The sequence below is a fragment of the Palaemon carinicauda genome, chromosome 35 (assembly GCF_036898095.1).
Source record: "Palaemon carinicauda isolate YSFRI2023 chromosome 35, ASM3689809v2, whole genome shotgun sequence".
In the NCBI taxonomy this organism is placed as follows: domain Eukaryota; kingdom Metazoa; phylum Arthropoda; class Malacostraca; order Decapoda; family Palaemonidae; genus Palaemon; species Palaemon carinicauda.
In genome coordinates this window covers 23,028,198-23,044,757 of record NC_090759.1, presented here as the reverse complement: position 1 = coordinate 23,044,757, position 16,560 = coordinate 23,028,198, and the positions used below count along the sequence as shown (strand labels likewise).

The window sequence follows — 16,560 nt, the reverse complement described above, 5'->3', positions numbered from 1 at the left end:
ACTCCAAATCCCCAAACACAAATGACAATTTAAAAAAAAAATAGAAAATACTAATCGTTAATAAAGAAAAAATTCTTCATGTATTACACGACATTAACAAATGGCCTCCGGTAAGGTTTTATGAACACATTCCACCTAATCGATTTCCGGTGGGCCATAGATTTGTCAAGTACACCACATATTCATAAATAATAAATTTTTATGGCGTGCTTCCAGGTCCCGTTACACTTAATACTTAATGCCGCAACTGTAGATCAATAAAAATGTCATAATCAAGACCAAAACTCCCTCCCAGAAATAATGTTTCGCCAAGAAAGAAATAAAGAAACAACACAAATCAAAAGACCCCAGACAAACCTTCCAATATGTAAAGTAATAAAAGATTAATCAACACAATTGATGTAGAATTATGTCTTTGTTACCGACCCGGAAGAAAATGATCAATTTCTATAAAATGATTAACAACCTGGCAAATAAAAGAAGAGAATATTGATATAGCTTACGAATAAAAGCAACAATAATAATAAATTAATTTATCATAAAATTCACAATGGCAATAACGAAAGTGCAAGTTGAGTTAAAAATTAAAACTAAAAGTAAATGTGAAACTTATTAGTTAACTACATAATAGAGAGAGAGAGAGAGAGAGAGAGAGAGAGAGAGAGAGAGAGAGAGAGAGAGAGAGAGAGAGAGAGAGGAGAGAGAGAGATAGGATACTTGGAAGTGAAGCGATAAATATAGAGCTGTGAAAAATGGGAAGCGAAAGGGGGATTAGCACAAAAAGATAGAAATGACAGAATGAAACAGGAACTGATCCGACCATTGGGTGAAAGGTACTGAAAGCCAAAGAAGCAATCGCAAATTGAATGGGACCCGAAGCCTTCGACAAATTAAAAGGGGACAAGGCATCCCGATTTACTTACGGTCCCTCATGAATTGCAAATGTCCCACGCATTTGGAACGATGGGGGAAGGGGGGTGTCATGGGTTCTGTCTGGCATCGCTTGCTCTTGGAATTAGGGGGGATGGGTCACAAAATCCAACCCCCCCCCCCCCCCCCAAGACCCTTCTACCTAAGAGTTGGTGACTAGTCAACGACGCCCTGACACAGGGATGTCTCTTTATGTATGGACATTTATGTATATTTCTTGTTTTCTTGCGTTGAAACAAGACTGTTTATATGGCCATGTTTATATTTCTAGTTTCTTTTGTTTTTTTAATGATATCTTATTTCCACCACTACATGGTCCTAAACCTGTGAGGAAAACTAAAAGCTCAATGGAAGAAAAGGACCCAGAAAAATTACTTGTTACACTTTTTTAAACCCAGGTAGATTTAAAATTCTTGGATTCTATTTCTGTAATTCAATTTATAGAAAGTTATGAAAATCACTCTGAATAATAGTTTTTTCTTACCAAGTTTTAATGCTTACTTTAGGTTGTCCCGATACACTTTTTTTCATTCGGTTTTTAATCATTGTAGATTTTTAATGACATCAAATATATTTTTGTATTCTATCAACACTAGACTTTTATGATGGAAATATAGTTTAAGTGACTAATTCCTGCTATAAACTCCCAAACCTTTTTCTATTAACATAAATAGAATGATGGAATTGATGTATACACCACATTCAATCTATAAAAACTTCCAATGTAAAAGTGGGGAGCGCGTTTGCTGAAAATCTCAGCTTCTTACAGAAAGGCAAAATCCTGAATCCTAAAAAGTTTGTCTTAAAAAATATGTCGGACGATCATTCTCCTTCTAAATTGAATTCACGAAAAGAAGAAAGTCGTTCAGATTCCCTCCTCACTCTTAAATTTATTCATGAGATATCTCACTCTCTATTCGCTGTTTATTTGCCAAGAAGTCATTCTTATACTACTGAATTCACCTACGCGTGTAGACTTTCGTAAGTCCAGAGTTCTTCCATCTCATCGTCATCTTGTACTCTTTCACAGAACGATGCCATCTCTCTCTCTCTCTCTCTCTCTCTCTCTCTCTCTCTCTCTCTCTCTCTCTCTCTCTCTCTCTCTCTCTCTCGGCAAAGTTTTTGTAGACTTGCTCCCCTATCGAAGTTGACAATACCAGAATCTCAAATAGTCAGAAGTCCCATCTCTACCTGTAACTTTCTCACTCACTCTCTCTATATATACAAACGTCACACCTTGCCTTCCCTCCTCACCCTTGATATGCTTGACAGGTGACGAACATTCTCGTTTCCCCGACAATAGACATTCAATTTCAGTCATAATCAGTACCCCTCTACCTAAAGATTTTCTTATTTGCAGTACTTGAAAGTACATAATCTTTACCTCACCATGCTATAATTTCTCTCTTAAAAAATCTGTTTGAAGTAAAGCCCTCTTATAAATATGCGTTTCCATTTGGATATAACCCTTTCAGAGCCCTGTTCACTAATAATTATTCGCCTAAATTAATTTTCAATTAAATATATTTTGAAAAAAATAATTTTTCTGATCGTAAATCCGCTTGAAGTAATGTCCTTTTAGAAATGTTTTTAATTCTGTTAGATATAAATCAAACCGTTTCACTACTAAATATTAGTGTCAGAATTCAGTTTTAAATTTATCATGTTTAGAACAAAAAAGTTCAGGTAGCTGATTTCATTGGAATATCAGCACTTAGTTCAATATATGGAAAGAATTTTCAGCCCAACATACCCCTTGCCAAAAATCAGCTCCTCAGTTCGAACGTGCCTCTTTCATATATTCGTTTTGATTACTTTGTATACTGAGAACTCAGTACTCAATTAACTATATCCCTTGCTAAAATAACTCTTCGGTTAAATGTATCTCTTTCAGAACTCTCAGGATATCTTTCATCAATTCAATTTCCTTGCAATATGCAAAGATTCTCCATCCTGTAACCCAATAAATATCCCACGCCCAAACAATAACCTTAAATTTTCTCGAAATATTTCTGCCATCTCCCTCTTTCCCTTCCGAAGGAAAGAAAGGCAATAGGCCGTTGATGATGAAGGAATGAAAACATCGACTGGAAACAGCTCTCGATATGAATCACGGATGATTCATTTCGCCCATCGACCATCGTTATTCATCTTCAGCATTCGCTAACTTCGTTCAAAAAAGCAGAGAGAGAGAAAGAGAGAGAGGGGGGAAGCGAAATAAAGAGAGAAAGGAAAGGAGAAGGAGGGAGGGAGGGGAGAGAGAGAGAGAGAGAGAGAGAGAGAGAGAGGAGAGAGAGAGAGAGAGAGAGAGAGAGAGAGAGAGAGAGAGAGGGGGGGGGGGCACGCCAGTGAATAAAAAATCGATTCATAAAAAATTACTAAAAACCATGGTACATACATATATTATCATAACCCATGATACATTAAAACATACTAAAAACCATACCTAGATTATAAAAAAAAATCACGATACATAAAAATTCACTAAAAACTGATATACAAAGCATTATTAAATATCAAAAGTAAAAAAACTCAAAAAGCAAAATTGTAAAAGAAACGAAACTGGAAGAATCCATTCGTGTGTGCTTGTAGTAAGGGGTGAATGGGGGGAGGGAGGGAGGAGCTTAAAGGGGTCAATAATAAATAGTGTAGGGAGCGGAGGGAGTAACAACTCCTAAGAACCATTTTATTGTGGAGGGGGATTTTCCGAGCCAGCAGGTTAATCCACTATCAGATATGTCCCGTTGTCGTTCTGATTGTAGGATTAATGTGCTAATCTGATGGGCGACTGGCACACCGTGGAGGATTTTGCTGCTGCTGTGGCCGAGGTTGAGGATGGCGAGGAAGGATGGGGAGTCCTACGGAGGTGGAAGGGAAGGGAATGAAGTGAGGTAAGATTTGGAGAAAGGATGGATGGTGGGGAACAGGAAGCATTAGAAGGAACATTTATAGCTAGAAGGACATTGGTAGTTAAAGACATGATGGTGGTTGTGATGAGGTATTATAATTATTATTATTACTTGCTAAGCCATAACCCTAGTTGGAAAAGCCGGGGGTTATAAACCCAAGGGCTCCGACAGGGAAAACAGTCCAGTGAGGAAAGGAAACAAGGAAAAATAAAATAGTAACAGCATTGAAATAAATATTTCCTATATAAACTATAAAAAGGGAAGGATCCCATGTAGCACTCTGGCCAGTCAAAGGAGCCTATAATTCTCTAGTGGTAGTAACTCAACGGGTGCCTGGTATCTCATCGGGAACTGGGGTTATAATCGACTGTACAGGAAAAAACACATTGGTAGAATAAGTCGGATCATCTTAAGTTCCAGTAAATACTGTAATATGAAACGGGGGTGAAACACGTAGGTTTTCGCACACACACACAAACGAAGGACTAAATGGGCTCATAAATAAAAAGTATTCTAAGCAATGCAAAAGAATAACGCTAAAATCGTGAAGCTAAAACGTATAAAAACCAAGACAGATACGCCATAAAACTACAAATTAAAACAGCAAGGCGGATATCCGACAAAGAAAGACGAGACAAAAGTAAATCCAAACTACTGCCAACACCGATCCCCACCCTCTCTTTACCCTAGTATTCCAGCTCTCCACACCACAAGACTTGCCACTCTTCCCAACAAGAGCAAGTTCCCCCCACGAAGGGGGGCAAAAGCAGGGGGATGAAATGTGCCATGTGATTCGATAGGAAGCGCTCCTGCCTCTCAAGTGGTGCGAACGATGGGAGAGATTACGGGAGACGAAAAGAAGAGAGAGGGGAATAAGATTATTGGGAAATGAAACGCAGGAGAAAAATTATCTAAGTAGGTAAGGATGAGATCGACGGGCGAGGGGTTGAAAATACTTGCTACAAGAGGAATACATAATATAATCAATCAGGGGATGTTGGCGATAAAAGACAAAAGTGTAACGACGACGTATCTTGTATACGTATGGCTGTTACAAACCCCGACAGCTTCCGAGAGGGATTCAGATTATCATACGAGAGCAGCGAGATGATTGGACACCGAATAAAAACACAGGATGTCCCACATAAAATAGACTGACAAGCCGGTGATAACAAGAAGATTCCAAATGTCTGGAAACATATGGAAATGCAGTGAATGCAAAGGGAGGGGTGTTGACAGGAGTGATTGTTTCCGTGTGAAATCATAAAACAGAAATAAATGCATAGACTTCGATCCCACTACATCCAGACGTCACAATCTTCCGATTCACGGGGTGAAGATGCGGGGTTAGGCTTATGTATGTATATGACAGATAACAGATATGGAAATACAAAAGTTTAGGGGATGGGTTCCTATTACACATAAAAATTACAAAAATTAAAATACACTACACTAACGTTCATAGCAAAGACTATCTGAAATAAAAGCTAATTGCTTCCTATATGTAATAAATGAGCAATTGTGTAGTAAGTTAAAGTTAACAAAAACACACAAGATAAAAATGAGGTCTCTTATTCAGTAGTCTCTTACCTCAACCCTTTTGGGCGATGGAAAACCAACTACTAAAGCCGCAGTTTTCTTTTCCCTCTATTATGCTTTCGCGTAAACGCATCACAAATCCACCACCCGCCACATTAACAGCTCCCCCTATCCCCCCCCCCCCCGCCCCAGGAAAACTTACTACACCAACAACAGAACTTCCCGTACCAATCTGCCCCCCCCCCCCTCCCACTTTCCAAAGATGCCAACTCCTGGTGGCTCCCTCTTCGCACAGACACCCCCTTAAGAATTTCATTACGGCGACCACGCATTACGGGAACATTATGCAGGAATTAAGTTGTCAAGTTACAAAGTTTCCCCCAGAAGTGCCACTCCAGCGCAAACTTAGCTCTTCACCGAATTCACGACCAATCTTAGAGAGGTGGGAGGAAGAGGAGGAATGTGAGGAGGATATGAGAAGGAAGATGAGGAGGATATGAGGTGGAAATAGGATGCAAGTGTGTGCAGTGGGAGGATAGGTGAGAAGAGTGTGTCTCGAGGAGTGTTCAAGGGAGGGAGAAAAGGAGTAAATGAAGAGGTCGGTCAATAGAAAAGGGGGGGTCAGAGTGAAAAACGATTAAAAGAAAGGCCATTAATGAAGTAAAGTTGAAGATGAGGAGGACTAAACTATGTAAAGATTTAGCTACTGGAGCTTTTACAGCCGTGATGGTGCACGTGGGCCTCAGCCTTGTGTTAGGCCAGGTCAGATCTTTTGCGTCTCCCAAACTCTTTGTTCCTCAAACTTTTTTTCTTTTTACACACCGCAAAAAACAAACTTCAGCCACGAGTGCTGCTATTCCATTACCTTTTTTTACACAGCAAATAATATAGTAGCAAACTATTTCAGTAAATCACACGATAATAAACTAACAAGCATTTCAAATAAAAGTCCTTAACTTATCTTAAGAAAACAATATGTTATCTTCAACTCTGGTGTTATAGGTTATCTTATATGTGAATCAAAGCAATCCATCAACCCAAATCATTCTATCTCATTCTGAAAATAATATTATTCATTCTTCTACTGTAAAAACACAAAGCCCTTAACCTAAATTGTATTAAACAATTGTGTACCTATACAATTTTATGGGATGCGAGTCCAGTCCTGACTGGAAATACCAGTAATATTATGATAAATATATCACAAATATTGTAGGGATAGGACTGCAGATGCAATTTCTCTACATAAGAACAAGTATCAACAATTCATCTTAATGAAATTAGATTACTTAAAAAAAAAAAAATCTTTATGTAAATTAAGATTGTAGAAAAATTAAATCTTAAGTAGGTTTAGTATGCATTGTTGAGTCACTTATTTCTTAAGTGAATTGCAGTCGTTGTATTTTAATGAGTAACTATAAAATGATTACGAAGAATATTTTACGCAATATAAATGGAGTAAATAGAGTCGAGACCAAATGATACATCTACGTAAAAAGAGAAATATATATATATATATATATATATATATATATATATATATATGCATGAGAGAGAGAGAGAGAGAGAGAGAGAGAGAGAGAGATGTGTGTGTTAACGACGTGACATAAGAGTACTTTCTTAATATCCCAGAAGCGCAGAGTATGTGGAACATAAAAAGGTTTATGACACAACTATTGTACGGAAAATTCCAGGTGCTGGTAACCTTCAATAATGCTTTGTAGATTGCTGCGTGGATGTTATGAAATGCCTGCGTGTATTTACATTATATATATATATATATATATATATATATATATATATATATATATATATATATATATATATATACTATATATATATGTGTGTGTGTGTGTGTGTGTGTGTGTGTGTAAATTCTTCGCTCAACAGCTAAAATGATTGGGACAATGATTGAGTTGGCTACACCCAAGCAAAACATAAGCTTCGTAATAGCCCAATTACGTAAAACTACACACACACGACACACACACACACACATATATATATATATATATATATATATATATATATATATACATATATATATATATAAATATATATATATATATATATATATATATATAATATATATATATATGCCGGTATATATGGGGGAGGGAGAGAGAGAGAGAGAGAGAGAGAGAGAGAGATTAATGGAGGAAGTAGCGAGGATAACACGTTAAGGAGAAATTGGGAAGGAGATGAAGTGGAGAAGGAAGGCGAAAAGGGAAGGGATAATGCAACAAGCGCAGCCTCTCATGCGTGAACCAACCATCAGTCACGAGCAGAGACGTCTCCTCCCCGCCTCTCTCTCTCTCTCTCTCTCTCTCTCTCTCTCTCTCTCTCTCTCTCTCTCTCTCTCTCTCTCTCTCTAATTGAAACTTACCCAATTGCACACACAAAAAATTGCTTGAGTGACATTGACCAACAATGCTTATTCTTCCTAAAAATAAAAGTTTAAGTAATTGCTAAAAATATTTAACTTCTTCCCGCGAATCTAATTACTAATAATTAGTTAACATTTCGACGATCTGTAACCATCATATAAGTGAAGTATTTCTAATGGAACACACTACCAACAGTATCGCATCTCTGTGGAAGTTTTATTCTTAATAGAAAAATAAACATTTGCAAATTATACGTTTTCAACGGGTCCCAAAACATTTTTTGACTTGGTAAAATAAAGCAACAATTCTGGTTGGTGTCATTTAAACCAACGGATTGCTCGAACACTTGTTCAGCCATAAGTGAACATCCCTGTCTAAATCGAGAGATAAAGGACACAATTGAAGCATTCAGTTTTCGCTATTAACACCAATTACAAGACTGGGCTGGTCAACTATATCAAGAGGTTCGCCAATCAACCATTACAATGGTAGTGGGAAATGGCTAGACTTCAGGGAGTGGATATACAGGGGATATACAGGAGGTGGTGGGGATTTTGATCAATGCAAGAGGTGCGGAAGAGGGGGAGAGAACAAATACGTAATATAAGTACTCGGTATAATAGAAAAGGTACAGTGAATGGAAGACAGATGAATAACAAGTGTATGGATTATGAGACGCGTGGGTGAACAGGAAATAAATTGATAAGAAGAGATGGAGGAGGGAGGGAATGCACGTATGACAACAAGAAAAGGGGACAAGGACCATTGTATTAGTGACAATGATGGACACTCCATAATAACCTAACCTATGTAATACAATGCGCCATCTGTATATCATGTCTCGTAATCATTTCCCTATTTCTCACCCTTAATGATCTGTTGTCAACTACATCTACCGCCATCCGACTCTATCATACACAGGTAGTGGAGCTTTGATATAAACCTTTCAATCAAACTCATAACTAGAAGTTCAGTCAGTATTGAGAGAGAGAGAGAGAGAGAGAGAGAGAGAGAGAGAGAGAGAGAGAGAGAGAAAAAAAAATCGGTTCCAGCAGCACTAAATAATATACATTTGTAAATGTCCTCAAAATAAAAAATAATGTAATCCACAATACATTACGCTGGATCAGCTGAGCGTTATGACATCATATCAACAACAATAAAAAAAATCATGAAAGGTCAGAAAAATTCTAATCATTAAAGGACCTTCCTATTTACCAATATATCAATGATAAATTCATAAAAACCTAAAAATATATCTAATCAAAAGGCAAAATAGATAATTACCCATTTCATATAATGAAGCTTAAAATACAAAATCGTTTAATAAAATTGTATGATAGGAATGCACTATGGGATGTGCTTGACTAAAAAAAAAAATACATGCATAAGCGGTTGCAAGTTTTGCGTACTAGGAAAATATTAGTAGGTTTACTACCTATACAAACATCTATAGAATACAGACACGGAGATCTTCACAACTGTCTACCTTCAATGAATGCAACTAGAGGGGGCTAAAAAGGCGACAACCAACCTTACGTAACCTACAGAGAGGAAGAACCCATACATCCTTCGGAATCTTCGCCCTTTACCCTAGGAGTCGTAAACGTCATAATGGTTTGTGCCATGCACAATCGCACTCCATCTAAGTCGCTAAGTGTGTCTAGTTCAAGCCCCCTCTCTTTCTCACTACAGCAGTTGCGATAAGCAACGTCGAACCCAACAGCAGGGGAGCACAAGTGCCACATCACCTCGGCTGCTGTAAATGACTCTCAGCGGGAACCACCAAGCACTAGGGGGACGACTATGAGATGGTTGGGGGAGAAGGGAGAGAGATATTACAAGACTTTGAACATTATGCCATGTGACTTTCCCGGAATAAAACTTTTCCAAATGAAAAAAAGGAGTTGGATAAATCTGACTACGATATTTGCCGACTCGCTAGGTGTACGAAAATTTCTCTCAGTTACGTCAAATCCTCTTCTTCCCTTCCCCTAAGACCATGAATAGTCCCACGGGGCTTGTCATGAGCCATAAATATTGAAGCATCCGATTATGCCAATCTAAACCTTAGCTGCATTAGCAGTAACAGCAGCCACGCGATCAAGTTAACCAATCTCTTCTCCTCCTCCTCCCGCTTTCAAACACACAACAATCTATCACAGCAAATGATGTTGAAAAATGCAACCTCCCCTGCCATTCACCGCCTGTGCAAATGGCATTGTTCTTGGTGGCAGCAGCATCAAAGGAAGATGAATTTCGACCGTGCATTATGCAATGCGCATCTTTATTGACGCTCCATGCATCATCCAAGATATTGGTTTACCAATGAGTGTCTTCTCCATTTAAGGTAAGAGAAGTCAAGGCTAATATTTACACTTAAAGTGGGAGCACTTCATTATATATGACAGGTACGAAATTCTCTCTCTCTCTCTCTCTCTCTCTCTCTCTCTCTCTCTCTCTCTCTCTCTCTCTCTCTCTCGCTGTCAATAAAGTCGACAATTGGCAAAACAAGTCTATAAATATTGATAAACCCACATCCATCAGTTATAAATGAGACGACGTCCCTTTGACAATTCAGCTAAAAGATGTTAAAGGATAAAACTCCCCGACTGCGCCTCACGCTTAACTGTGGACTTGAAAGGAATAGAGAAAAAACGAGACAGGTTTACTCAAGGTTGAACGGCTTATCAAAAACATGCCTCACGAGTTTATGGTAATTAATTGTATTTTTAGGGTGCATTAAGCAAAAATCCTCTTTTTAAAAATCTGCAATGCTTCCCAAAATTCTCTAAAAATAATCTAATAAAGTTTGCGGAATAAAAACCGAAAACACAATAAGCAGAAAGTTGGTGTTAAAATCTAAGTAAACTTCAAATTTATTCTTATTGCAATAGGTTATGTCATTTAGCCAATTATTCATTTCTAAAATAACATGAAAATAATAATTAGATATCTCAATCAATTCCCATATTACTTGAAGTACCATAACCGGAAGCATTGCCAATTAAATATATCAAATCTACAATTTCATTTTTTTTTCTTAATAATGGTTTTACGTCAATGTATTATAGTTTTCAAACCAGATTACAGACAAACATTGTCAATTCCCGTTCTAATGCCTTTCCTATAACGTAAAAAAATCCTAATGTAGACGTTTTCTATTTTACATGTAACATATCCCCATGGTTAACATGGACTCACAAGGCCTTGTGGTGAAATAGGACTGAAAACTGGTGAAGTGATATATTGAAACAGTTTGAAATTATCATAAGAGAGCACAGGGGTATCTTTTTGTCAAATTTCATGAAGTAGGAAAAGAAAGTATAATCATGGTAATGTAGACTTAAAATAAAAACAAAATATTCTTATGTTTGCGATAATGAAAATTAATTTAGTCGACAGTTTTCACGGACAAAAAACTTGAAGTATGTTATTAGTAAAGAGATATATATTAAAATTCGTCAGTAAAAGAGACAAAATGATGACTTGAATGACCAAATATTAAGTAATTCCACAAGATATAATTCCGGTTTAAATAGATTTTATATAAGATAAATTACAATCACCATTACGCTCTGGTTCACTATTTTTCTTTGTTTGTTAACTTCGTATAAACTTTTTATATATGAAATCCCAGAAAACGATAAAGCCCACATTAACTTACAGTTTTAATCAGGGCAATGTTCAGACACGTTAAGCCAACACTTAAAAAGAAGATCCCTTTGATTGACACTCCCTTCTTAATCAAAACCACACAAGACCTTAAATTACGTTGGTGCGGCTGTACCTCAAGCGTCGACTTCTGGCTTATACCCTTAATACTTCGGGTTCATCCTCTTAATAATGATTTATCTTGCCCAGAACGAGGCCATTATAGCTTCCTGAGAGAGAAATATCTCCCTCCCGAAGTGGAGACAAACTTATTTTCCCCAGACGACGAGCAAGTTCCTTCGTCAGGATTATTCCCAGGAGTCTATACACCCAATCGAAAGAGTGAAGCGATAAATTCCGAAGGCGGCAATACAAGAGGTAATATCTCGGTATTCTTTATTCTCCCCGATGAGAGAGAGAGAGAGAGAGAGAGAGAGAGAGAGAGAGAGAGAGAGAGAGAGAGATTTAATGACAAATTTAAAATGTAAATGAAAAATTTAAAAAGTGAATGGAAAATTTAAAATTGGAGAAAAATATTTCATGGAAACTTTAGTGTTAGAGAGAGAGAGAGAGAGAGAGAGAGAGAGAGAGAGAGAGAGAGAGAGAGAGAGAGAGAGAGAGAGAGAGAGAGAGAGAGAGAGAGAATAATGTTTTATGAAAAATTTAAAGTGCCGTAAACAGAAGCATTTTATAATAATGTTATATTGCATGAGCAATACAAAATTATGTTACATGCAACTGAATCTTCAGATAAATAAGACTTATCTTCTTGGCTATATATTATCCATTCGAATCAATCGGTAACCTTAGGTATGTGTATCAACATTCATTTGTCGATGTAACAAAAATAGTCCTTAATTACTAATCTAAATTTCATTTGGGCACATATTGGATAAAAAAAAAAAGAATAGGATCAATGATATTAAAATGCAAGGAGGTTTTAGTAGTTCATATGTACGGGAGATTCTTGATAAGTTTTTAATAAATAAAAATTATATTTTCATAAAATAATTTTTTTAACATACTTAGCCGCTGGTTATATAAGAATGGCGTCCTGGGACTTTAGTCATGATAACTTATATAACCACCGGGTTATTATGTTGAAAAATGATATTTTCATAATAAAATAAATTTTTTTGTTGAAAAATGATATTTTCATAATAAAATAAATTTTTTAACATACTTACCCGCTGGTTATATAAGTTATCATGGCTAAAGTGCCTGGACGCCATTTTTATATAACCAGCGGGTAAGTTTTAAGTTTAAAAAATTAAGATGCGAGAGAGATAATGAATATGGAAAACCATCATTGTGTAAATTTTGCTAGAAAAATAGTTCAAGGCTATCTTATTTCCATACAATAAACCTGCTGAAGACGGGTGAAATTTTTATGTATTCGTAACTCCTAGCGTACCAGGGAGATAATCACGAACCCCAAAGTTTTAATGAAGGCAATTGGTGAGTTTAAGGGGGATCAGATCGTTAAAGGTAATATAAGCAATCAACGAGAAGTAAGATCATTAAGAGAATAAGATTAGGACTTGTAAAAAGATTGCATTGGCATAGAAAGGAAGGAGTAATTGCTTATCATCACACACACAAAGACACACACACACACATATATATATATATATATATATATATATATATATATATATATATATATATTACTTCATTAATTATTCATTTACATATATATATATATATATATATATATATATGTATATATATATAAATGAATAATTAATGAAGCCCTAAATAAATGTTCTTGTTCGTTTGCATTTACTCAGACTTATCAAACACACACACACACACACATATATATATATATATATATATATATATATGTATATATATACATATATATGTATATATATACATATATATGTATACATATATTTACATATATATGAATATATATATATGTATATATATATATATGTGTGTGTGTATGTGTGTGTGTGTGTAGTGTTCACGGCAAATATATAGTACACTTTTTGAAATAAAAAATAACACGAGAGAGAGAGAGAGAGAGAAAGAGAGAGAGAGAGAGAGAGAGAGAGAGAGAGAGAGAGAGAGAGAGAGAGATTCATCTAAGTCTTATGTTCATCCGTCAAAATCTATCAGGAGAGTGTCAAGGAGGTCGCACAACTTGCGCCCTCTTGCATATATACAAAAATAACTTGGCGTGGCGCCGCGTCTACAATACACATATACGAGAGAGACAAATAAACACACAATGCTAAAAAATCTATACAAAATCTTTATATGACAGTCATTTCATTGCTAACAATATGTCGTAACTGCTGAAAAAAATATGAAAGAAATGTCAGAGGAAAATATGCTGGCCTCTATTTCATAAATTAAAATAAAAACACTAAAAAATTTGGAAATATAATGGAAAATAAATATTCATTTCGGTTACAATTTCAAAAATTGGATTAATGCCATTTAAATTCGCAATGAAAAAAAAAAAGGAAAATGCAAAATATCTCAAAACACTTAATGTAAAATTCATTTCGCACGCACGAAGAAACAATCAAATTTTATATAGAAAAATATACACATGGCCAAACTATTAACAAATTGCTAAAACAATCAACTTGGGTGGCTTAACTGCAAAACCAATTAAATCTAGTTGAGTAAAGTGAGAGAAACGAACACTCAAATTGAAAAAAGTATATATATATTCATATTTTCAATGAATGCAGGAATAAATGAATGAATAAAAAGAAATGCGAATGAATAAAATAAATGCGAGTAAATAAATACATATATAACTAAATAAAGTCAGAATGAAATCAGCAAAAGCTAAATGATAGTTAATTTCTTTTTTATTCACACAATGGTTATCACTCAAGTAAGTATTAAGCCATACCACAGAGAGAGAGAGAGAGAGAGAGAGAGAGAGAGAGAGAGAGAGAGAGCAGAATCCCAAGACGTGATACAAAACACACAAATATATCAACCTTGATAAATGCGTTCCAGGAAAGCCCGTAAACATAGAAAGCAATACGAGAGAGAGAAATAGATTAAACCCGCGCCAATAAGAAATCTGCATTTTGGGCATAGCCAGAGAGAGAGAGAGAGAGAGAGAGAGAGAGAGAGAGAGAGAGAGATTCAAAGGAGCGTCGTATAATTCAATGTCACTACAGAATGATGAGGAACGGTGGAAGATACCTTTTACCGAATAGTTCCAAGGGCTATCACATTTTGTACACGAAAAACACGTAAGCAAGTATTTGTATATGTAACATAACATGTAAATCCATCGCATGAAGGTGGTCGTGGTCCAAATTAAGTTTCATTTTGGACCCTTAGGTAAACACCTTTTGTAGTGTTCCCCCAAACACTTAAGATTAAGGATAAACTTCCATCGTAAAAACTTTCAAACATTCATTTCCGGAGTGTAGTATCTATCAATGCATTTCCTCCTTAAAAGTAATATCTCTATCTTTCTGGAAAAGTATTACACGTGGTATAAGAATTACCATTCACTTCACATTTAAAGTATCACCTGACGTACTTTCCGGTTTATTCTGGTTCAACCAAAATTACTAAGATAGATTAAAGACGAACATCTCTTATCACGATGTTACTTGACACCGCTAGCCTCTCGTTTTTCCTTATCAAATTTCAATTAAGAAATGGCCAACGTGAGTAAGAAGAAAGAGTCCAGACTATACCCAGAAGCGAGACGTTACTTTCAGTGGTCAAAATTTGGGTTTAAAGATGATCCGTTATTTAGGGCCCATGGAGAAAACATAATAAAACTAGGCATTTTTTTCAGTATTAAAAAGAAAGGTTGGATATTGAGGAATTTTCACTGTTATGCGCATGCAGGCAGTGATATTAAGAATTGGTAAGTAAAAAAAAATTTAATACATGCAAAAGACATACGGAAAATTACCTGTTTTTGGAGCTTCCTGAGTGGTTAGACAAAAATAAGCACAAGAGTGCCTTTGGGTATACATGGTGTTATTTTTCGTATTGACCTAGTGGCATTTTCATGTGTTTTAAAGGCAAATGGCCTTTATGCCAATTTAGTTTAAGATGACTGCAAAAGACTACCAGAGAGAGAGAGAGAGAGAGAGAGAGAGAGAGAGAGAGAGCGAGCTTTACTTACCACATCAATTCTAGGAGTAGGACACTGGCTCAAGCGGGCATCGTTGTCGTCGAACCGACCTGCAAGCGAGGTGGGTTGGGCTGACCCACCGCCCGTAGACGAGGCTGCTACAACTGGATGTGAGTTTGGGCAGTGAGGAGCATATCTGCAAGCTGCGCCACACCAAGTGCACTTATACCTCGGATGGCGAGTGACACACAGAGAACAGTCGTGGTGACCTCTATGGGCTCCTAAAACACCACACTTGTACAAGGTCAGTGATCTTGAATCCACAACATGGTCACGATTCCAAACTAAAGTGACTTTCGCCTCGTATTCTCCCTCACCACTCTCGTATCGGTATACTGTCGGTTCGCATATCACCTTCTGCAAACGTCTGTGTTGCTGTTGTAGCTGGGAGCTTGAGACAGTGGTTGAAGGCAAGGGATTGGAGTCATCATCCTCGGCAATGCCCAAGACCCTGGCACCGACAACCATAGTGGCACCCTCTATACTCACTACGCACTGAAAACCTAATTGGCCCACACGTGGGACAGGCAGATTTTCGACAAGTAGTTGCAACTCGGATTTGGCGCCATCTGCCGCCAAAAGCTGCGTTTGATCGTTGAAAAATCTCGGGCAAAATCCGGATCCATGAGAGGAGAGCTGTGCAGGGTTCTGTTTGGTCAGAGGGGAAAATAAAAGCATTAAAACATCTAGAGAATTAATGTGTAGCCATAATATTTTCTCGTTGTTTTGTGGTAATATAAGCAACCTTCGATTATTCCCATGTCAGTAGCAAACTCTTATTCAGAGTATTCAAGTTATTGCCATCACAAACAGCGACTCGAATATATTCAAGTAAAACTAAATGAAATGAGTGAAAAGCGACTACATTAAAATACAAGCAAAGGCTATTATGTTTACACATAAAAAGCACTGAATACTACTAGATTTGACGAGTAAATTCAGACAAACCCATCATGCCTGTTGATGGCTCATACTTATTTCAGGCACCGATGCATTAAACACTACC

The 16,560-nt window shown here is 36.7% G+C and overlaps 1 protein-coding gene across 6 annotated transcripts in view; it reads right to left on the bottom strand.

The window, feature by feature from the left end:
• Positions 1–16,560, bottom strand: part of PlexB (plexin B) — a 447,139-nt gene that overhangs the window by 57,938 nt on the left and 372,641 nt on the right. For all 6 annotated transcript variants that reach the window (XM_068358836.1, XM_068358833.1, XM_068358837.1 and 3 more), the window contains exon 8: positions 15,546–16,202. In XM_068358836.1, coding sequence (XP_068214937.1) covers positions 15,546–16,202 — 657 coding nt within the window. The remainder of the gene's footprint in view (positions 1–15,545; positions 16,203–16,560) is intronic.